This window comes from Aotus nancymaae, unplaced genomic scaffold (assembly GCF_030222135.1).
Source record: "Aotus nancymaae isolate 86718 unplaced genomic scaffold, 86718_ANA_hifiasm-v0.15.2.pri h1tg000032l_0, whole genome shotgun sequence".
NCBI lineage: Eukaryota > Metazoa > Chordata > Mammalia > Primates > Aotidae > Aotus > Aotus nancymaae.
In genome coordinates, this window is record NW_026988445.1 from 4,203,207 (window position 1) to 4,228,617 (window position 25,411).

General features: G+C 37.7%; 1 protein-coding gene across 1 annotated transcript in view; it reads right to left on the bottom strand.

Moving 5' to 3' along the window:
• The window catches only part of USH2A (usherin), a 775,604-nt gene that overhangs the window by 219,457 nt on the left and 530,736 nt on the right, over nucleotides 1–25,411 (bottom strand). Inside the window, exons 44-46 of the mRNA XM_064383503.1 lie at nucleotides 25,103–25,266; nucleotides 4,454–4,663; nucleotides 2,922–3,124 (exon numbers count right to left, since the gene is read on the bottom strand). Coding sequence (XP_064239573.1) covers nucleotides 2,922–3,124; nucleotides 4,454–4,663; nucleotides 25,103–25,266 — 577 coding nt within the window. The remainder of the gene's footprint in view (nucleotides 1–2,921; nucleotides 3,125–4,453; nucleotides 4,664–25,102; nucleotides 25,267–25,411) is intronic.

Below are 25,411 nucleotides of genomic sequence, written 5' to 3' on the forward strand. Positions count from 1 at the left end.
GTACCATTCAGGATGTAGCCACTGGCAAATATTTTATGACAAAATGTCAAAAACAATTGCAACAAAAGCAATAATTGACAAGTGGTATTTAATTAAACTGAAGAGCTTCTGCATAGCAAAAGAAACTATCATCACAGTGAACAGACAGTCTACAGAATAGGAGAATATTTTTGCAATTTATCCATTTGACAAAACTTTAAGAAAGAAACAACCCCATTAAAAAGTGAGCTAAGGATATGAACAGGCAAGTCACAAAAAAAGACATTTATGCAGCCAACAAATACATGAAAAAGAGCTCAACATCACTGATCATTAGAGAAATGCAAATCAAAACCACAATGAGATATCACTTCATGCCAGTCAGAATGGTGATTATTAAAAAGTCAAGAAACAACAGATGCTGACAAAGCTCTGGAGAAATAGAAAGGCTTTTACACTGTTGGTGGGAATGTAATTTAGTTCAATTGTTGTGAAAGACAGTGTGACAGTTCCTCAAAGACCTAGGACCTTTTGACCCAGAAATTTCAGAACTGGGTACATACCCAAAGGAATACAAATCATTCTATTATAAAGATACATGCACACGTATGTTCACTGTAGCACTATTCACAATAGCAAAGACATGGAATCAACCCAATGTCCATCAATTACAGACTGGATAAAGAAAATGTGCTATACAGTTTACAATAGCAAAGACCTGGAACCAACCCAAATGCCCATCGATGATAGACTGGACAGGAAAAATGTGGCACATATACACCATGGAATATTATGCAGCCATTAAAAACGAGGAGTTCGCGTCCTTTGTAGGGACATGGATGAACCTGGAAACCATCATTCTCAGCAAACTGACACAAGAACACAAAATCAAACACCACATGTTCTCACTCATAGGCGGGTGTTGAACAAGGAGAACACATGGACACAGGGAGGGGAGCACTATACATGGGGGTCTGTTGTGGGGGAGTTGGGGGGACAGTGGGGGGGTGGGGAATTGGGGAGGGATAGCATGGGGAGAAATGCCAGATATGGGTGAAGGGGAGGAAGGCAGCAAATCACACTGCCACGTATGCACCTAAGCAACAACCTTGCATGTTTTTCACATGTACCCCAAAACCTAAAATGCAATAAAAAAAAAAAAAAAAAAAAAAAAAAAAAAAAAAGAAAATGTGCTATATGTACACCATGGAATACTATGCAGCCATAAAAAAGAATGAGTTCATGTCCTTTGCAGGGACATAGATGAAGCTGGAAACCATCATTCTCAGCAAACTAACACAGGAACAGAAAACCAAATACCGCATGTTCTCACTTATAAGTAGGAGATGTACAGTGAGAACACATGGACACAGGGAGGGGAACAACACACACTGGGGCCTGTTGGGGGGCATGGGGGGAGGGAGAACATCAGAACAAATAGCTAATAATGCATGTGGAGCTTAATACCTGGGAGCTGGGTTGATAGATGCAGCAAACCACCATGGCACACGTTTACCTATGTAACAAACCTGCATGTCCTGCACATATATCCCAGAACTTAAAATGAAATAAATTTAAATTTTAAAAAAGAAAGAAAAAGAATTAATGTACCTTTCTTCTTTGTTCAAAGATATTTTTATTTGGTTTTCCTAGGAAGCTAGGCCTATGGGTCACAGTAGGGGAGACTAAAGTATTGGTTGTAGCCAGCTGATTACGTACGTCTTAACCTCAAATTCAGGAAAAGGAGATGGAAACCTCAGTGAGGTCGTACTACTAAATGGATAGAACCAGTGAAAAGTTTCTGTGGCCAAATAAAATTTCTGTGCTTAATATCTTATGAAAATTATTTTACGAAGCTCTTATGAATTTTAGACATAGCATAGTTCATTTAAAAATTTACTAAATTGTAAGCCTTCTCTAAATGTGGGGTTTCTGAAATAGTCTGTTTTTTTAAATCACTCATTTGCACATTTAGGCTTGCTATCTTCTGTATCTTAGTACTCCAACAAGATTTCCAGTTCTATGAAGATAATTCCTTTATATGCTAAAGCATATAAACTAAGGAATTACCTTCACAGAAGGAAAACAAGGAAGTTTTATATGCCTTAGTATTCCCTATATTTTTTCTACTTTTAAGGCCAATAGCTCCTGAAGAAGTCTATGAGTTTGACTTCAAGTGATCAATGTACTTTCTGACATTGCATGTTAAATTTTGTCATAAAGGTGCATAAATATTTTTCTAAGGCAGAGTACACTGACTTCATAAGATTCTTAAAGACATCCAAGAGCAAAAAGTTTAACTACAACTGCTCTCACATATGCGGGGATCATTGAACATTTTTTGAGTGATGAATAAATATATTTCTTTCATCTTCAGATAAAATCTTTTAATATTTTTTGTCTGCTATATTTTTTATTTATGTTTTCCTGTTGCATTCAGAATCACAGAATGCTGGAGGTGGCTAGAATGTTTTAAGTCATCTAGTCCATTGCCCCTACAAAAAAGGAAATTGACACCAAGTGAAGTTTCATAACTTCCCTGGAAATATTAAATTAGTAAATAGGAGAAATGGGAAGAAAAAGAACATCTCCATAGTTATAAGCTGATTCTGATTTTGATTTCAGTAAAAGATCCAGGGAAAAGGTAAACTGCTCAGCAAGATTTATTTAGAATACATGATTAGCTTCATTTTGCCAGTGAGAATTTCATCACCATCCTCATCACCATCGTTTTTCATATTATCATTATCTTCTCTCCAGAGACTCACATGTTTGCCCACAGCACACAGATTTAATTCTGATCAATTTCCCTTCTCTCTTTTCCTTTCCCCACCAAATAAATAATCTGTAACCAAGACAGAAGGTATCCACTTGAAGACATAGCCTGGCATGTTTTATTTAACATATCCATAAGCCTAACCGTCAAAAAACAATGTTCTAACCTGAATGTCATAGATAGTGAAGGGAGACAGGTCTCTCAGAATAAACGACCCGGGCACATTCATTCCAGTCTTGTAGAGCTTATTATTTACATAGATAGAATACTCAGTGACAACACCATTTGGGTTTGAAGGAGATGTCCAGATGACACGTACAGCTGTACTGTTGATGATGACAACCTCTGGAGGAAGCACGCCCTGAGGCTCTAGAATTAAAGGAAGAAACTGAATAAACTCCAGCTGTCTCTGAAAAAGCACATGTTAAACTAAATGCAGATTAGTATTTAGGTTTAGCAAAGGGTTCGTTGCTTATCTGCTTTTCTCTGATGAAGTTATCACAGTCTGTAGTCCTCTGTAAATTGGCTTATTATACTCTCAGTTAGAAACCATAAGAATTGGTGGTAAAATGCTTTATACCACCAGCATAGTGCTAATCTTCAGCACTATGTGACCAGTGGGATACGATGATAAATTATTCACCCATCTGCACCACTAACACATATCTGTTTTTTGTCTTTTTTCCAGCCCTTCACTCTCTACCTTCAAGGTGCAGGGGAGGGAGGGAAGGAAATAAAACTTGCTCCTTAAGCAAAAAATAAAACTCAGATACAACAAGGCTGGTGGAACGTGAAAAATCATTTGATGTTACTAGCTTATAACTCAAGCAATATGAAGCAATAATGCAATATTGTCATTATGTAAATGATTTTGAATGTTGATTACCATAGGTAATGATGAAATCTAACATAAGAAAAAAATCTTGCTTAGCGTTAAATTACATAATTATTCAAGCATGTCAGAAATAACTATGCAAAGACCTATTTTTATCATAAGAACCCATCTTAACTAGTTGAAGAATTGTCCTTGTGATCTACCTATTTTATAAACAAAAGGTGCCGACCTTTGGCACCACAAAGGGAAATGGGTTCCACACTTAAAGAGCTCTGCTAATGACCTGGAACACTTGCTTGGGAGGTAATGATATTATAATGTTTATAATGAGACTTTATAAAGCCAAAAAGATTAGAAAGACCATTCCAAACACATTTCAGATTCACAAGTTGCTTCCCTTGCTTCCTCCTCCTTGCTAACTGGCTTAGAAATGAGTCATAGGCAATTTTTCTCCGTGGCTGAACTTCCACCTACCATTTCTGGTGACTCAGGGAGGGCCCTCACTGTGTTTGGCTGTCGTTTTGAAAAACATACTGCTTCTGAGGGCAAATCTTAAAAAAAAAAATGTTTCTAAATGTCACGGTGTATTGATGCGAACTCAGCTCTAAAGTAAGTATACACTGAAAAGAACAGGAACAAACTGGGCTAATATCTCATTATTAGAGCTTGTGCTGCTGTCTCAATGGGACTGCTTATTGATCTGCTACTGACGACAGTGAGCACTTAAGCATTTTAGCCCCCACCCCCTTCCCTCCTGCACCGGAAATTTTATAATGGAGGGATGACTGATCTCAACCCCGGCAAGAATCAATCAATTTCATTAGAATCTCTGAAGCAAAACATCCCTTAGAATCTGGACTCACCGCCATCGCCAGTGGTTGCATGAAGTCCCGCACTGTTGATGCTGTGGACTCCATTGAAGACAGAGATAAAGATCCAATACTCTGTGTTTGGCTTTAGGTGTCCAATGACATGAGAGTTTACATCGGGCAAGATTTTTAGAGATTCATTTGAGGTAGCAGAACTCCAAAAAAGTGTATAATATTCAACTTCACCTTGTAGGTCTTGAAAAGCTGTCAACAATAAATGCAGGACATGGTGAATGTAGCTGAGGGTCTCAGGGGAAAAAAATAAATTCTATCAGCTTTCTGGAATGAAAAAAAAGGAAGCTTAGGGAGTCTTTGTTTTGGAAATGTTAAAAAAAAAGCTTATGGAATCTTCTTTTTGGTGGTGCTAGTGGTGACAGTTTTATTTTATTTATTTATTTATGAGACGGAGTTGCTCTCTGTCAGCCAGGCTGGAGTGCAGGGGTGCAATGTTGGTTCACTGCAGCCTTGACCTCTTGGGCTCAAGTGATCCTCCTGCTTCAGCCTTCCAGGTAGCTGGGATTGCAGGCTCAGGCCATCACAACTGGCTAATTTTTATAAGTTTTTGTAGACACAGGGTGTTATGTTTCCCAGGCTGGTCTCAAACTTCTGGCCTCAAGTGATTCTCCCACTTCAGCCTCCCAAACTGCTGGGAGGTGTGAACCACTGCACCCAGGCAGTTTTTATTTTTTAATAATTTGCATTTTTCCAAATCCCGTAATTAATTGCAGTCTTATATAGGAATATGAGTCTTATAAAATTCTCAACTTCTTAAATTTCCTTTAAATATTTTAACTTTGCTACTTATAATTATTCAATGAATCATCAGAACTTTCATATAACACTGATGAAAGGAAACTAAAATGAAATAAAAGTATACCCTACATGGAACAACTTCTGCTCATAAGAAACATAATCCTAGAGAGAAGGCTAGGCTAATACAAAAAAGGGCATTTCCTGACACAGATCCTACAGTCATTTTTTAATTTGCTAACAACATTTGCTAAATGATACCTAGAAGGATGCTCAGATAGATATCCTTTTATGTACACTGTCACTGTAGCAGGGCTACACAGCATGCTCCTCTTAAGGACTGGCTCAAGGTAATACTTAGATTTTTATCAAAGCTCTCATCCTTCTCTTCTAGTTTGATGTGTTTCTATAATGTAGACAAGCTTTTTAAAGATACCAATATTAATCACTAACTGTTCTGCAAATATAACTCGTCAATTCTTCAACCCTTATCCTTTCAAGTCCAGTCTATTATTTTTTCCTCCTCTTCCTCCCAATACCTCTATTCTTTGCTCTAGGCTCTGCTTCTCATTATCTGCCCATGATGATTCTTTAACAAGAGGACACGAAAACAGCCATATTTTCTTAGGTAGGAAGTAGTATACTGCTCTACTTACATCAGTATTATTTTCATAGACTTTAAACAGAAACAATTAGCTTTGTTTGTCAGGATGTGGGTGGAGGGTTGGCTTACAAGCTTTCTGAAATTGCATGTCAAATTATATATCAAAAAATACTCAGGCTGGGCACAGTGGCTCACACCTGTAATCCCAGCACTTTAGGAGGCTGAGACAAGAAGATCACTTGAGCTCAGGAGTTCGAGATCAGCCTGGGAAACATGCCCAATACCCCATCTCTACATGAAATATAAAAACTAACCAGGCATGATGGCACACACCTGTAGTCCCAGCTATTCAGGAAGCTGAGGCAGTAGGATGGCTTGAGACCAGGAGGCAGAAGTTATGGTGAGCTGAGATCATGTCACTGTACTCCAGGCTGGACAACAGAATGAGACCATGTCTCAGGAAAAAAAAAAGTTCAACAGCACTAATCCAAGGACTGGGAGGAAAAAGTGGCATTTCTCTGCATTTCTCTTTATGGTTATTGACATCTGATTTCATTAATATGTGAGATCCCAGCATATGGCCATATAAAGTAATATAGTTTTGAGAACAGTATGTTTCTTTTAAGGATCCCTTTACATTAAAGTCTTGGTGATTTTGCATAAAAAGTGAACGCTAGGTTTTTCTTTTTGTTTTTCCTAAACACATTACTGCTTTCACTTTAGCTCTAGAAACAGTTAAAAAGGTACGATGTGCCAGTGTAGCTGGAAGAGTTTGTAGTTGAAGACTTTTAGCAATTAATTTGGAAAACTCTGGGTTTTGCAATGTTTATTTCCTGTGATGTCACAAAATTGTAAGCACATGCAATAATGAGGTCATTATTGATCATTGGCAGGAACTGACTCTTCAAATCCCTTAAAATTTTCCTGAATGATAATATTCATCAAGTACAGGAAAGCCATGGGTATAATGAGTGCAAACACTTTTTCTGTTACTAGAATCATTTTCTACCGGCTTACAGCATTATTTATTACTTATTAATTTGTGGCTGCTATGGTATAATGCAAAGTGTACTAGATTTGTAGTTAACATTGTATTTTAGTTTATTAAGTGAACAGCTGATTATAAAGTTAAGTCCTGAAGATATAATATTAATGAAATGCTTCAAACTTTACTTACATATATAAATTGATTTTACTTGGGTTATTAAATGTGCCTGTTATCTGCACTACCAAGTTCCAATTAATATACCTATGTAAATACATTAAATATATTGCCACTAGCATGAGTTCAAAATGAGCAAAGATCATATGTCAACGTCTGGATGAGATCCCATTGAATGTCCATTCTAAGCCATGGATCATATGTCAACCCCTCTGAAACAGAACAGAACCTATTGTCCCAAAGACAACAGGAAAAGGTGGTGATTCGATTCCACTGTTTATGTCTTACTGCATGATATAGAGGCTCTTGAGATCAGAAACAGGCAGCATTTCTGGGTAACAAGAATGCTGTAATTCTCCCTCTTTCTACCATTTGCTTCAACATTTGTTTATCCACTCATGTGGATGTTACACTTGGGAGTCCAAAACATAAAAAAATGTAGAAACATATACAATTTTATACATATTCCTAGTCATCACATGAGAAGTTCTGTGAGCAATACATGCATAGGAGCATGCTTTTTCATTGCTCAAATAAGGTCTTTAAACTTCAATGCGTTCTTCTTAAGTCAGTGAACCATCTAAGAAACAGAAGATATATCCTCAGTTCAATAGACCAACACAAAATTAAAGGCTGATGACCTTGATTTTACCTCTGAGAGATGAAGGCTATTAACAAGGAAACAGCTGGAATGAAGAGGCAAGTAAATTTCAACCTCCCTCTCTATTGAGAAAAGCTGGACCTGAGTGTATCTCTCCTTTTTTAAGTAGGAAAACATAAGTTACAAGGCTTCTTCCTACCATAAGACAAGGGAAATCTTGTCTACAGCCTTCAAAGGCAGAATTTTTGTGTATGTTACTTCTATGAGAATGGGATGGAGGTTTTATAAAATATTTGCATGTATACCCAAAAATAAAAAAGGGACATGACTTTATGAAAAAGAAGCCTCTATGAAATAGGCTTGTGGAATCATAAAAAGACAGCCACAAAGACAGAGATGTAAAGGGATCTGCCTTAAATAGGAAGGGAAAGCAAGGAAACGTGTAAAGAAATGGCAGAATTAAAATGTACGTTGAAAGCAGAAATGAGTAGAGTTAAAAATGCACAGTATCAAAGAAATAACAGGAAAATGACAAGGAAATCAGTGAAAGTCAAAATTATAGACATTGAGAACAGAAAAAATCTAATTACCTTAAAAAATAAATGCAATAAATAATCATGGATATGAAATGCCCCATTAAACCTTACCCAAAATGACTTACGTCTACAAACTGAATAGACTAATATAGTTTTCTACAAAATAATCACAGTATATCCAAAGATAGACATATCACGGAATGTTACAACATTTTAAAGGTAAACTAAAAATTAGAAACATTTATAAAGGAAAAAAAATCAGATAAGCTTCAAACTTCTTATGTGGAATGTCAAACATTGAAAGACAATGGAACAATTTCAACAAATTTTGAGGGGAAATAGTTTGATCCAAGAATTTTATACATATTTAAATGAGTACTTATATGTCAAAACAACAGAAATTCTTTCTTATTTAGGCAAAAGTTAAGAGAATGTGCAATGATAAAAGAAATACTTTCTTGTATCAGCAAACATTTAGAGAACATACAACTAATTAATTGATTCCTTTAAAGTTTCATGATAAAACTATCTAATAATCTTCAGAAGACAGAAAGATTAACCAAGATCCAGAACTCAAGGTTGGGAAAGTTTAAGAATTGCTGATAAGTATTGAAGCTATTTAGAGAAAATAGTTGTGTAAAAAATTATATCATAACAATAATAATAATAATAATAATCAACCAACCATTGAAAACAGCAAATGAGAAAGGCAAGAAAAGTAACAGTACATTCAGTTCTTTATTATACATAAAATAGAATGGCATGGAAAAATAGAGAAAAACATTACTAGCCACTAATAACACTGAACTATTTAAATGTTAAAATGTATTACAGAAGATAAAAGCTGTCTTCTGTAATCTGAAGGCAAAGATTTCTGGAACTTTTCAATGCCAACATTTCTCTCTTCTTGTCAAATAATTGAAGCACCTTTTCTGGACCCTATGCATCCAAACTGAGATGTGAAGGAGCAATTGGCCATCTCTGATGGTCTAGCTTTCCCATCTCAGGCAGGACTCTAAGGCCCCAGGGAATGGTGGATTCACTAGATGGAAGAAACCTGTCTTTAACTGACCCACAAGAGTTTTCAAAAGGCAACACAATGAAAGTGGGGGACTTCAATACTCCACTGACAGTATTAGACAGGTCATCAAGACAGGAAGTCAACAAAGAAACAACAGACTTAAACTATGCCCTAGAACAAATAGACTTAATAGATATTTATAAAACATTCTACCCCAAAACTGCAGAATATACATTCTATTCATCAGCACATGGAACATTTTCTAAGATAGTCCATATGATAAGCCACAAAACAAGTCTCAACAAATTTAAGAAAATTAAAATTATATCAAGTACTCTTTCAGATCACAATGGAATAAAATTGGAAATCGACTTCAATAAGAACCCTCAAAAATTATGCAAATACATGGAAATTAAATAATCTGCTCCTGAATGATCATTGGGTCGACAATGAAATCAAGATGAAAATTAAAAATTATTTGAACTGAATGATGCTAGTAACACAACCTATCAAAACTTCTTGGATACAACAAAAGCAGTGTTAAGAGGAAAGTTCATAGCCTTAAATGCCTATCTCGAAAATCTGAAAGTGCATAAATAGACGATCTAAGGTCACACCTCAAGGAACTAGAGAAACAAGAACAAACCAAACCCAAACCTGCAGAAGAAAAGAAATAAACAAGATCAGAACAGAACTAAATGCAACTGAAACAAACAACTAAAACAATAAAAAAGATAAATGAAATAAAGACCTGGTCTTTGAAAAGATAAATAAAATTGATGGACCATTTGCAAGATTAACCAAGAAGAGAGAAGTTCCAAATAAGCTCAATTAGAATTAAAACAGGAGCTATTACAACAGATACTGCAGAAATACAAAAGATCTTTCAAGGCTTCTATGGACACCTTAATACAAATTAACTAGAAAACCTAGAGGAAATGGATACATTCCTGGAAATATGCAACTCTCCTAGATTAAACCAGGAAGTAATAGAAACTCTGAACAGACCAGTAATGAGGTAATTAAAAAGTTAACCACAAAAAAAGTCCAGAATCAGACAGATTCACAGCTGACTTCTATCAGACATTCAAAGAAGAATTTGTGCCAATCATATTGTCCCTATTCCAAAAGATATAGAAAGAAGGAATACTCCTGACATCATTTTTATGAAGCCAGTATCACCCTAATACCAAAACTGGGAAAGGACATGACAAAGAAAGAAAACTACGGACCAATATCGCTAATGAACACAGATGCAGAAATCCTTAACAAAATACTAGCTAACCAAATCCAACAACATATCAAAAAGACAATTCACCATGATCAAGTAGGTTTCATACCAGGGATGCAGAGGTGGTTTAACATATGCAAGTCGATAAATGTGATACACCACATAAACAGAATTAAAAACAAAAATCACATCATCATCTCAATTGATGCAGAGAAAGCCTTTGACAAAATCTAGCATCCCTTTACAACTAAAACCCTCAGCAAAATTGGCATAGAAGAGACATACTTTAATGTAATAAAAGCCATCTATGACAAACCCACAGCTAACATTATACTGAATGGGGAAAAGTTGAAAGCTGTTATTAGTCTGTTCTCATGCTGCTGATAAAGACATACCCAAGATTGGGCAATTTACAAAAGAAAGAGATCTAATGGACTCACAGTTCCACATGGCTGGGGAGGCCTCATAATCATGGCAGAGGTAAAAGGCACATCTTATATGGTGGCAGACAAGAGAAGAGAGCTTGTACAGGGAAACTCCCCTTTATAAAACCATCAGATCTCATCAGATTTATTCACTATGATGAGAATAGCATGGGAAAGACCCGACCCTATAATTCAATTATCTCCCACTGGGTCCTTTCCACAACACATGGGAATTCTGGGAGCTACAATTCAAGATGAGATTTAGGTGGGGACATAGCCAAACCATATCATTCCACCCTGGTCCCTCCCAAATCTCATGTCTTTACATTTCAAAGCCAATCATGCCTTCCCAACAGTTCCCCAAAGTCTTAACTCATTTAAGCATTAACTAAAAAGTCCACAGTCCAAAATCTCATCTGAGACAAGGCAAGTCCCTTCTGCCTATGAGCCTGTAAAATCAAAAGGAAGTTAGTAACTTCCTAGAAACAACGAAGGTACAGCATTGGGTAAATACAGCTATTCCAAATGGGAGAAATTGGCCTAAACAAAAGGCTACAGGCTCTATGCAAGTCCAAAATCAAGCAGGGCAGTTAATTTTTTTTTCTTGCTTTGTTACCCAGGCTGGAGTGCAGTGGCATGATCTTGGCTCACTGCACCCTCTGCCTACTGGGTTCAAGTGATTCTCCTGCCTCAGCCTCCCGAGTAGCTGGGACTACAGATGCCCATGCCACCACATCTGGCTAATTGGGCAGTCAAATCTTAAAACTCCAAAATAATCTCTTTTGACTCGTCTCACATCCAGGTCATGCTGATGTAAGAGGTGGGTTCCCACGTTCTTGGGCAGCTCTGCCCCTGTGGCTTTGCAGGGTATAGTCTCCCTCCTGGCTGCCTTCACAGGCTGGCATTGAGTGTCTGTGCTTTTCCATGTGCACAATGCAATCTGCTGGTGGATCTACTATTCTAAGGCTCTTCTCACAGCACCACTAGGCAGGGCCCCAGTGGGGACTCTGTGTGGGGACACCCACACCACATTTCCCTTCCACACTGCCCTAGCAAAGGTTTTCCATGAGTGCCCACCCCTGCAACAAACTTCTGTCTGGATAGCCATGTTTTTCCATACATCCTCTGAAATCTAGGTGGAGGTTCCCAAACCTCAATTCTTGACTTCTGTGCACTGGTAGGCTTAACACCATGTGGAAGCTGCCAAGTCTTCAGACTTGCACCCTCTGAAGCCATGGTTGAAGCTCTACATTGGCCCCTTTCAGCCATGGCTGGAGCTGCTGACACACAGGACACCAAGTCCCTAGGCTCCATACAGCAAGGGGACCCTAGGCCTGGCCCACGATACCACTTTTTCCTCCTAGACCTGTGGACTTGTGATGGTTGCAGTTGTCATGAAGACTTCTGATATGCCCTGGAGACATTTTCCCCATTGTCTTGGGTATTAACGTTTGGCTCCTCATTTCTTCTGTAAATTTCTGCAGGTGGCTTAAATTTCTTTTCAGAAAATGGGATTTTCTTTGCTCACATTGTCAGGCTGCAAATTTTCTGAATTTTTATGCCCTACTTCCCTTATAAAACTGAATGCCTTTAACAGCACCCAAGTCACCTCTTGAATGCTTTGCTGCTTAGAAATTTCTTTTGCCAAATACCCTGAATCATCTCTCTTAAGTTCAAAGTTCTACAAATCTCTAGGGCTGGGGCAAAATGATGCCAGTCTCTTTGCTAAAACATAGTAAGAGTCACCTTTGTTCCAGTTCCCAAGTTCCTCATCTCCATCTGAGACCACCTCAGACTGGATTTCATTGTCCACATCATATTAGCATTTTGGTCAAAGCCATTCAACAAGTCTTTAGAGAGTTCCAAACTTTCCCACATTTTCCTGTCTTCTTATGAGCCCTCCAGACCATTCCAAACTCTGCCTGTTACCCAATTCCAAAGTTGCTTCCACATTTTTGGGTATCTTTTTAGTAGCACCTCACTTTACTGGTACCAATTTACTGTATTAGTCTGTTCTCACACTGGTGATAAAGATATACTGGAGGTTGGGCAATTTACAAAAGAAAGGTTTAATGGACTCACAGTTCCACATGGTTGGGGAGGCCTCACAATCATGGTGGAAGGTGAAAGGCACATCTCACAAGGCAGCAGACAAGAAAAGAGAGCTTGTGCAGGGAAACTCCCCTTGTTAGACTTATTCACTATCATGAGAATAGCACAGGAAAGACCTGCCCCATGATTCAATTATCTCACACCTGGTCCCTCCCACAACTATCAAAAGCATTCCCCCTGAGAACTGGAACAAGACAAGGGTGCCTACTTTCACCACTTCTCTTCAACATAGTGAAGCAGCATCATTGTCTGGGGTAAATATCCAAGGTTTGTCATATCATGCCAGGGAAATCAAGGATGCGGACACACACACAGTGAGTTTAAGAGTGGAGGTTTAATAGGTGAAAGAAAGAGAAAAGAGAACAGCTCTCTCTTGCAGAGAGAGAAGGCTCCCAAGTCATCTTCCAGTCCACGGCAAAGTGCACTTTGCTTTATAGACTGGCTTGAGGAAGCAGTACCTGATATTCACAGGGTCTAAAGATTGGTTGGACCAAGTGTGCCCCTGGCCACCACATCCTAATCTTTTGTTATGCAGATGGGTTCTCTACCTGGCCAGCACAATGTTGTCTGTTCCTGACTGTACATGTGCTTGACAAAGAAAAGGGCAGATGGAGCCACTATGTTGAACATGCCTGGCCTCCAAGTAGCCTTTTTCTATTGGTGCAGCTTCCGGCATTCACTCATACAAGCTTCCAGCTTGCTTATCTACGTCTGCAGCTCAATTTAACAGGCTGCTCTTGGTTAGAAAAGAAACAATTTGGGAGCTTCTTTTCATTAAAAGGAAAATCTTACTGAGGACTCTCTTACCCTCACTATCAGCCTAAATAATTTCTTTTTAACTTCTATATCAATAGCACTATAAGTCCTAGCCAAAGCAATCAGAAAAGAAAGAAATAAAGGGCATCCAAATTGGTAAAGAGGAAGTCAAACTGTTGTTGTTTTCTGATGACATGATTGTGTACCTGAAAAGACTCATACAAAAAGCTACCAAAACTGTTAAATAAATTTAGCAAAGTTTTAGGATACAAAATTAATGTACACAAATCAATAGCACTGCTACACACAAAGAGTGACCAAGCTGAGAATCAAATCAATAACTTAACCCCTTCTACAATAGCTGCAAAAATGAAAAGTAAAATACTTAGGAATCCACGTAACCAAGGAGGTAAAAGACCTCTACAAGGAAAACTTAAAAACACTGCTGAAAGAAACTATGGATGACACGAAAAGAAACACATCCCATACACGTGGTTAGGTAGAATCAATATTATGAAAATGATCATACTGTGAAAGCAATCTGAAAATTCAATGCAATTCCCATCAAAATACTACCACCATTCATCACAGAACTAGAAAAAAAAATCCTAAAATTTATATGTAATCAAAATAGAGCCCACGTCACCAAAGCAAGACTAAGCTAAAAGGACAAATCTGGAGGTATCACATTACCTGACTTCAAAATACACTATAAGGCCATAGTCACAAAAACAGTAACTGTACTGGTATAAGAATAGGCATATGACTAATGAAACAGAGTACAGAACCCAGAAATAAAGTCAAATATTTACAGCCAACTGATTCTTGACAAAACAAGCAAAACCATAAAGTGGGTAAAGGACATCCTATTCAACAAATGGTGCTGGGATAATTTGTAAGCCACATGTAGGAGAATAAAACTGGATCTTCATCTGTTACCTTATATAAAAATCAACTCAAGATGGATCAAAGGCTTAAATCTAAAACCTGAAACCATAAAAATTCTAAAAGATAACTTTGGAAAAAACTTTTAGATATTGGTTTAGGCAAGGATACCATGAAAAAGAATCCAAAAGCAAATGCAACAAAAACAAAGATAAATAGATGGAACTTAATTAAACTAAAAAGCTTCTGCAGAGCAAAAGAAATAACCAGCAGAGTAAATAGACAACCTACAGAGTAGGAGACAATCTTCACAATCTATACTACTGACAAAGGACTAATATCCAGAATCTACAAGGAACTCAAACAAATTAGCAGGAAAAAAACAAACAATCCCATCAAAAAGTGGGCTACAGACATGAATAGACAATTCTCAAAAGAAGATAGGCAAATGGCCAACAAACATATGAAAAAATACTCAACACCACTAATGACCAGAGTCATTATGTGCAAATCAAAACCACAATGCAATACCACCTTACTCCTGCAAGAATGGCCATAAGTAAAACAATAAAAAAATAATAGATGTTGGCATGGATGTGATACAAAAGGAACACATTTACACTGTTGGTGGGAATGTAAACTGGTACAACCACTATGGAAAACAGTACTGGGATTCCTTAAAGAATCTTGGTACATATTCCTTAAAGATTCCTTAAAGAATCATGATACATATATATATATATATATATATATATATATATAATACTAACTACTCAGCCATACAAAGGAACAAAAATAATGGGCATTTGCAGCAATTTGGATGGAACTGAAGACCATTATTCTAACTGAAGTAACTCAGGAATGAAAAACTAAATATCATATGTTCTCACTCATAAATCAGAGCTAAGCTATGATGATGCAAAGGCATAAGAATGATACAATGGACTTTGAGAACTTGGGGGAAAGGGTGGGAGGGGGTGAGGGATAAAAGACTATCCATTGGGTACAGTGTACACTGCTTGGTTGATGGATGCACCAAAATCTCAAAATCACCACTAAAAAACTTATTAATGTGCAAATAAAGAAACAAACAAATAGAAATAAAAAGAGATAAGGAGAGATACAGCTATAGGTTAGATTTTTGGTTTTGGTTTCTGGGTGAATCCCATTAAATAAGATAGAAAACATGGAATTATGGGATGAGATTTTGAAACTTGTTTCATTTGAGACTTCTTGAGTTTGAAGTGTGTCAACAGAAGAGGTTCATAAATTTGATAAGGAGAGCTTTATTTCTCACAAAGGATTGCAGCTTTCAGGATGGCCATTCTGACAGCCTGGGAAGCATATGGTAGCCTTGAGCCAGAAGCCAGAAACAGACACTTCAAGGGAGGAGCAAAGGGAACAGGAATTTCTGCTGAGTGGGGTAACTGAACATACATATTCAATAAGCCGCAGGAGGAGTCATGAGTATTTATGAAAGGAGAAACATGCACATATGCAATTGAGTTTCATGTCCTCTGGTGGGTCCTAGCCACAAAAATGGCAGCATTAGTATGATCTGAGGGTGGAGTTTTCAGCCCTCTGACATCAAGCAGTGAAGAAGAGGACATGAAAATCCTGACTGCACATTCTCTATAGACTGGCCACACCACTCTGTGGCCAGAGATCTCTTATCAGCTAGTAGAAGTGGGGCAGCATTAAGTGATTGGTTGATTAAGTGAGTGGTGGAGTCTTTTGAAAGGTCTGGTTTCTGTTTAGCGCTTAGGGAAGTAGGCCTAATGGCATATAGCCACGGAGGGGTGTCTGACTTCCCATCCCATTGTAGTCAAGAACTCAGTTTTCAAGGTTGCTCTGGGGTCCCTTGGCCAAGTGGGGGTCCACTCAGATGGTTAGTGAGGCTTAGGATTTTGTTATTTCTCAAGTGTTTCTGTGGCAACTAGGTGAACTTAAAAATTAAAATGTGAATGTTTGAGCTAGAGTTATATAATATGGAGTTAAGGCATGAGTATTTGCTTGTATTTGATCCAATAGAAAGGAATAGGAACTTCCTGTGAGATTTTGTTAAATATGTGTGTATTGGGATATATTTTCTTAGATATTCTAATCCTGTTGTGTATAACACATATTTTGTGAACCACATAAATTTATCAGAGTAGGCATTGCCCTACCTGTAGGAATATCAGGTTAATCTCTGACATGGTTAGGCCCCGTGTTCCTACCCAAATCTTACCTTGAATTGTAATCCTCATAATCCCCAAGTGTCAAGGGCAGGACCTGGTGGAAGGTGATTGGATAATTGGGGTGGTTTTCCCCATACTGTTCTTGTGATAGTGAGTGGTCTGGCAAATCTGATGGTTTTATAAGTATTTGACAGTTCCTCTTAAGTGCATATTCTCTCTCTCACATACCTTGCCTGTCGCCTCTTCTATTTCTGCCATGATCGTAAGTTTCCTGAGGCCTTCCCAGCCATGCAGAACTGTGAGTCCATTAAATCTTTTTCCTTTATAAATTACCCAGTCTCATGTATTTCCTCATAGCAATGTGAGAACAGACTATTACAATCTCAGAGAGCTGAAAAAGGTGATAACCTTTGGATATAAGCTTTGCTATTAAATGCTATTTTTAGTTGCAATCTCCAATTCTTGGTCAGACATTTGATCTTAGCTGGAGCAAATTCTCAAATATAGAACAAGCTACTCTCCTTTATAATGAATTTCCAAATAATTTTAACAGGTGTTAGATATGTGTTAGTCTGCTCAACCTGCCTTAACAAAATATTACAGGCTGGGTGGCTTGAACAACAGAAACTTATTTCTCACAAGCTGGAGGACAGAGGTTCATGATCAAGGTGCCAGCAAATTTGGTTTCTGCTTAGGGCTCTTTCCCTTGTGTTTGGAGAGTTACTTTTCTAGCTGCTGAGTTTTCTCATGGCTTTTTCTCTGTGATCAGAGGAAGGGAGAAAAGAGTTTGGGGAGAGGGGAGAAGGGAGAGGGGAGAGGGGAGAGAGCGTGCAAGCGATCCTGTGTACTGACTTATGGAATCAGGGTCCTACTCTTATAATCTCACTTAATTTTAATTACAGATGGCTATTGAACAACACAACAACACAGGTGTGAACTGCATGAGTCCACTTACAAGGGGACTTTTTTCAACCAAACAAGAATTGAAAATATGGTATTCTCTCATGCAAAACCTGTGTAGAGGGCCAACTTTTTATATACATGGATTCTGCAGGGCTGACTGCCGGACATGAGTATGCACAGCTTTGGTATACTCAGGGGTCAGTCCTGGAACCAGTCTCCTGCATGTGCTAAGAGATGACTGTATTTCTTTAGAGGCCTCATCTCCAAATACAGCTACACTGAGAATTAGGGCTTTAGTCCATAACAGATGAGTTAGTTGAAAGTTTTCCTGCAACAACAATTAGATTATGCTTCTTACATGGACTTAAATTATTGCTATGGTTCCCACCAAAAGGTGGATCAAGGGTTTATATCACTAGCAAACATCATGTTGAAATGCAACCCCTAGTGTGCTAGTTTTGGAAGATGAAGCCTAGTTGGAGGTGTTTGGTTCATGGGGCCAGATTCTCATGAATGGCTTGGCATCTTGCTCTGGCAAGACTGGGTTAGTTTTTGAAAAAATGAATCAGTTCCCTCAAGAGTGGGTTGTTATAAAGCCAGGGCATCCCTTGGATTTTGCATCTTTGAACACGTCCACTTACCTTTTGACCTTCTCTGTTATGTTTTGATGCATCACAACAGCCCTTACCAGAAACCAAGTAAACACTACAGCCATGCTTCTTCTACAGTCTGCAGAATCACGAGCTAAGTAAACCTCTTTTCCTTATAAACTTCCCAGCCTCAGGTACTCTGTTATAGCAACACAAACAGACTAAGCCAATTATCAATGCCAATTACATCTTGTAGATTTTTAACATCTATATCGGGGGTCAGCAAACTATAATCCATGAGCTAAATATGGCCTGTTGGCCAAGTGTGGCCCACCCCCTGCAAGCTAAGAATGGTTTGTACATTTTATTTGGTTGGGTGAAAAATCAAAAGAAAAAAAAGCGTTTCATGTTATGTGAAAATTATTAGGTTGGTGCAAAGTAGTTGCAGTTTTCAGCATTACTTCAATGGCAAAAACCACAATTACTTTTGTGTCAACCTAATATATGAAAATCAAATCTCAATGTCCAAAATAAAGTTTTATTAGAACACAGCTATGCTTATTTAAAAGTTAGAATCACCTTATCGCTGTTTATGTGCTACAGTGACAAATTTGAGTTAAGACAGAGACTGCATGGGCTGCAAAGTCTAACGCTATGTATATTTGACACTTTACAAAAAAAGACTGATTCAGATCAATTATAGTAAATCATTCCATTCATTAGATCTCTTAGTTTATTTTTCTAGGACTAAATTCTTTAGGCATCTCACATTAGCAGGCTCATTTTGGGAGGTACTTTTGCTCAAATGTAGAAACTTGGATGGACCTTATTAAGCTGATTTTATGATAGAAGTATTGATCTTGCCCACAGATTCTCCAAATTAGAGTCCAATTTTCCAGGTTCTATGGTGCAGAGCTCTGTGTCATCAACTAAGTAGTTCTTGGAAAATGTGAGCTTATCAAAACTACTTCTTGAGAAAATTCTTTATTCTGCCTGAGGGTAGTACTGCTCACATGAAGTGGGAGGATTATCTTCTTGGGCAATAATCCTTCAAGTCAGCCTCCTTAGCTTTCTGAGCACCAGATCTCCTGTCTTCTATCTAGTTTATGCATCTGTCAACACCAAGCACCTGCACTTTGGAAACTCCAGAGCTACTTTAGTCTCTCATAGTGTTCCAGCTTCTATTAGGGGCCTGCCAGAGAAAACTGTATTTAAAGGAGATAGTATAATAGATGTATTAATTATTCATTATTTTAATTTACTTCCAGATCAGGATAGCTAATTTCTGCTTTTAAAGTAAATTGATATGGGCAAACAGGGAATGAGTTAGTTAGCTAAGCTGGTAAAACCTAAAATCCCCAAAATACAATAGCTTAAATAAAATCCATGTTAATTTGTATCTCATGTAATAGCTTCAAAGTGATCAAAACAGACTGTGTGCTCCATGTGGTTACTTAAGAACCCAGGTTATTTCTCTTATGTGGATTTTGGATCTCTCTGGGTGTCGTACATGACTACATAGTTAAAACTGAGAACATGATCATGTCCATACTTCAGTCCAGGGAAAGGACTAAAAGAGAAGAAGTAGGCAGACATGCAATGTTTTCCAGCTAACACCCAAAAAAATGCACATTGTCTTTCACTTTCTATTGACACAAACACATTCTACTGGTATTTCACCTGGCCATGACTAATTGCAAGAGAGGTTAGTAAATGCAGTCACTAGATACGGGAGAAGGCTATTGCACGTGTGTACCTATGCAACAATCTTGCATGTTCTTCACATGTACCCCAAAACCTATTTTAACTAGATTTAAAAAATTTCTAATTTTAGCCAAGTCAGTTAATTATAAAATAATATATGTTCTTTATACATCTTCAACTCACTGTAGAAATGCTTCTATCTGAATAGCCTTGCAAAATCAACTTCCAACCTTTTACTAGACATAGCTTCCCTTTTAAATATGTTTTATAAAATGTTATTGAAAGGACCATGCACATTTTAGAAATAGAATAATACTTTATACAAATACTAAATGATTACTTATGTTAAACATATATTATTTCATTTTGTCCCTAATACATTTTAAGGCAGTTATTCTTATTATCTTCATATTTCAGATTAGAAAACCGGAACTCAGGTTATGTTTTAGGTCATAGTGCCAAAACATATTGGTACTCGGATTCAAATTTAAGTATCCCCGATCCTAAAGCCTGTTTTTAAAATTATTTATTCATATGGCTGCATACACTGTTGGCCATTGTCATTTTTTTTTTTTTTTTTTTTTTTTTTTTTGAGACGGAGTCTCGCTCTTGTTACCCAGGCTGGAGTGCAATGGCGCGATCTCGGCTCACCGCAACCTCCGCCTCCTGGGTTCAGGCAATTCTCCTGCCTCAGCCTCCTGAGTAGCTGGGATTACAGGCACGTGCCACCGTGCCCAGCTAATTTTTTTGTATTAATAGAGACGGGGTTTCACAATGTTGACCAGGATGGTCTCGATCTCTCGACCTCGTGATCCACCCGCCTCGGCCTCCCAAAGTGCTGTCATTTTTTTAATTAGAATTTGAAACCTTGAATATAGATGGAATCACCAACAGGAGAATAGGACTATGACAGGAAGACTCAGGAAAGAACTTTGAGAAACATCTTTATTTAGGAGATAAGTAGTTGGTGAGAAGATGAGAGTAATGATTCTTGGGGGAGAATTATAGTCAGTAAGGAATCATTCACAATGCTGGATAATGGAGGAAAACAGTAGGATGGCTTTGAGAAGAGAGTTTTGAAATGGGTCATTAGGTGATAATTCATGACTTTAAGAAGACCACATAGAGTACAAGAAAAGAGGGACAGATTACAACAGGTGCACAAGGACTGAGAAGGAAGACAATGGAAAAGGCAGATGTGGTCTCTTCTATTTGATAATCAGAGAGATGGAAAAGAGAACAGAGGAACAAAGTGAAGCAACGATGGTAGGTGCTTTTTAGAAGAGATGAGATTTGGAATTATTTCCAGATATTGCCATTGTAATCAGATAAATTCAGGCAAAGTCAGATATTCTTCTAGCTATCAAACCTGGTAGTTTCTGATTAAGAGATCAGGATGAGATAAATGCTTTTTCTGTGGTTTTAAACTTGCTCTGTTAATGGTGATACCTTCATACTTTATGAATTTTCCAGAGAGATCACTGAGATATTATAGTGCAGGAGTCAAGTCATTAATCTTTGTACTCCAGTGTCTCAGAACAGAGAAAGTAATAAGTAAATATATCTGTAAGGAAGGAAGGAAAAAAGAAAGAGAGAGGAAGGTAGAGGAAGAGAAATAGACAAATGGCCATGCATGGTCGTGCATGGTTGTAATTCCAGCATTTTGGGAGGCCAAGGAGGGAGGATCACTTGAGCCCATTAGTTCAAGACTAGTCTAAGCAACATAGGTAGAACCCGTCTCTACAAAAAAATAAAAAAATAGAGAAAGAGGGAAGATGGAAAAAAGAGGAGGGAGAGAGCAAGAGCATCAGGATTATATGATATGCGATATGAACATCTAAAGGTTGGGGTGAGCTCTTGATGAACAGTAAAGTGGACAATATTTGGATGATTTTTCATTTCCTCTTTTTTGAAGCATTGCCCTCTCACTCCCTCCAGTGTTTTATTGCTCTTTTCTGGCCACCACTGACTTATGTAGTGAGTCACCTTCAGAGGAGGCACTACCTCTCCACTGTACTCCCTTTTGTGGGCGTTTTCTTATTCTGTCTTTTATATTAGACTGAGCAGTCAAAATGATAAGGATCCTATTAAATCCTTCTTGTTATAGTGCTAATGACCATTAGGGCTATATGTGTGAGAAATAGAAAATTTGATGCCTGAGTCCTAAGTTTGAGTTTGGGAGGTGGTACTTACTATCTATAATTTTTGGTAAGTTACTAAGGGCCACTTTCTATCTCATTGTGCTTTTCTGAGGATTGTATAAATAATTTAAGTGAGGTGTTTTTCTTCCTATAAAAAATGTGATTTTTCAAAATTACAATATAATTTATCATTGGTGTATTTTATTTAGGGCAATACATTTTTTATTATCATATAAAGCAGGGATAAACACCTCCTATGTCTACTGGGACCAGGAAGATGAGGACTGGGTCAGATTTTTAGAGCATGATCTGTTTAAAGGGGCAGCCAGTTCCAGCTGATAGTTTCCCTCCAGAAATGTGGGTACTGTTTGACCCCATCATTTGATTTGTCAAGTGAATCCCCAAATCATCTTTATGTATAATTATTAAATGTTTGCAAATATTATTTTTTCAGATATTGTAGGCAAAGCAGTGTATGGAAGCTGGAGAAGGAAGGCAATATGGCCTCTGTGTTGTCAGTTTGCAACATCTGCCCTTCAAAAATGAACTGAAGTAACACAGGGATGCCTTTATCTCACGTGTCAGGTATGTGATGCTAATGTTTAAAAGTGCCCCTTCAAAAGTTTTTAATAACTTGTCCATGTCAATCTGTAATTGATAAAAATTTATTGGAAACCATGGGGAGGGTCATAATAGAGAAAAACCATGCTTTAAAAAATTTATTTTTTTGGAAGGCAATTTCTAATAAGCAAATATTTATAAATTTAAAACATGATTTTCTACTGCAAAATATTTTCAATCTATAGTTTTTTTTTTGCCTTTGAGCATATTAGACTGTATGCTATGTTTTTCCTACCCAATCAAGACAACAATTTAAAATTAAAATTGTAAAAAAAAAAAAAAAAACAGGTGACCTTTCTCACAGAGGATTGACTAGTTAATTTACTTAAGATAGCAGCTTGCACAAAAGAAGAAAATGATAATGCAACAAGCTTTTGCAAGACTGACCCTCTTCTGAGAGTTAACCTTTATGCTCACAAACAGTTATCTGAAAAATTTCCAAGGTATGAATGGAAATAACAGCAGATTGCATTACCTACATCCCGAAGGTCAGAGGTTCAGAATACCAAGTTAATGAAAATTCAGTGAGCTGCTTCAGATCTATTAGGTTTGTCAGTTTTTATAAGCACACTTACTTCAGGAATGCAATTATAACAATAAAGGACCTATATTGGTGAAAATTCACCAGCCAGATCTTAACAGAAGTATTCAAATATCAGATGAGCAGGGAGAGCCTACCTTTTTGAGTAGGCTTTTAAGATGAATCAGTTGGTGAGGTGGAGTAGAGAGCAAGAGGGAGATGAATGGAAATATACGTAAACACATATCCCCAGATAAAAACTTTGTATTTTTCCCAGAGGTGTTTCAAAGAGTAACCATAAGCATCAATCAACTTGTACTATTCCATTAAAATGGTTTAAGAGATCCCAATACAAGTGTCACAGATCATTAGAAACCTGCAACCTTATAAAGACCCAAGAATGATGCTTTTATTTGTAAAAATGGATTCTTCTGTGGAAACACAGATCAACCTAACCTGCTGATTGAATTTATAATTGATGTACTCAGTTCTGGCTGTAAGCACAATTGGTATCACTCAGGTATCCTAAATGAAACATTTCTCTTCTTAAACTGTAACCAATCTCAAGGTTGGATCAAAATCACATGGTTACATTGTCCAACCAGTAGTGACTTTTCATCTTTTTATATCATCAATAGATGATTAAGTACCCCAGTGAGCAGTACTGGGCCTTTCCTAATCAGATATTTCTCAATATTTGGTATTATTCTAACATGTTTTGATTAAAGTATTTGCCAGATCTCAAGTTATACCTATAAGAATGATCTTAATACATATTGTCATGATAGATTCAGGGTTGTTCTTTTCTGATTGTCACAATGGAGCATCACAAATTAACAGATCACAACAAATTAACATGTTAATACTACCCTACTAATCAGGTAACTGTGATTTTTCAGTTATTGTGGTCTCTAAAGTTGCAGTAACAGATTAGATCACTCTGTGAACTCTTCCAAATGTCTATTAAAAAAGTGTTCCGGCCGGGCGCGGTGGCTCAAGCCTGTAATCCCAGCACTTTGGGAGGCCGAGGCGGGTGGATCACGAGGTCAAGAGATCGAGACCATCCTGGTCAACATGGTGAAACCCCATCTCTACTAATACAAAAAATTAGCTGGGCACGGTGGCGCGTGCCTGTAATCCCAGCTACTCAGGAGGCTGAGGCAGGAGAATTGCCTGAACCCAGGAGGCGGAGGTTGCGGTGAGCCGAGATCGCGCCATTGCACTCCAGCCTGGGTAACAAGAGCGAAACTCCGTCTCAAAAAAAAAAAAAAAAAAAAAAAGTGTTCCAAGCAGGTCCAGGGTCAGACCCTGCATCGTTTTAACACCAAGTGGATCCAGTGGTGATGTCTAGGCTTCCTTTTACTGGATCAAGCTGGAACTTTGTCCATAGCCAGTCTGAAGATGATTCACTGGGAAGAATTTGTTCCATTACTGCAATCCAATTAAATGGTTCTTGCTAATGAGTGATGAGTTATAAGATATTAGGGCAGAGATCTCTGAAGGAAGGTGAACAATAGTACACTGTATCCAATTAATACACGGACATGTCTATCACAATTGCTTGGTGTGATAGAAATCACATTGTTTATGCACAGGGAATGACAGAGGGGAGAGCAGGAGGTCCAAGAAGAATGTCAAACTAGGAGAGTTTGCCTCTCAAGAATGGCACAGGGACCTCAGAGTTTTAGTTTTAATGTGTCCATTTTTAATTTATTCGGGTGCTAATAAAAATGGCTCTTCCAAAGTTTTCAATGACAGCCTTGTCAATCTGCGATTGGTAAAAATTTACCAGTAACACTTCACTACCAAAATGATGTGTACATGGGGAGGGTCGTAGTAAAGAAAGAATATGCTTTTAAAAATACACAAGGTGTAAACACAGGTATGAGAAGCTTACTTACTTGGTTTAGCCCACCTCACGTCGATGGCTGTGTGGTTAAGAACACTCACAGTGAGGTTGGCTCCTCTCTCTGGAACACCAGCTAGCGTCGTCACAGTCACTTCTCGGCTCGGTGTAAAACCCACACTGTTGTGTACGAAGAGCATATATTCATAGGTTGTAAACCTAAAAGGTTGTTTTGTTAAAAAAAAAAAAAAAGTATATAAATTTCTACTTTACATCAAATCTAATAAATAATTTTGCTTTTTTTCCCCACAAAACACAGGATTTCCTTCCAACCCTCCACAAAATACTGTTTTCTTTTCCTCTC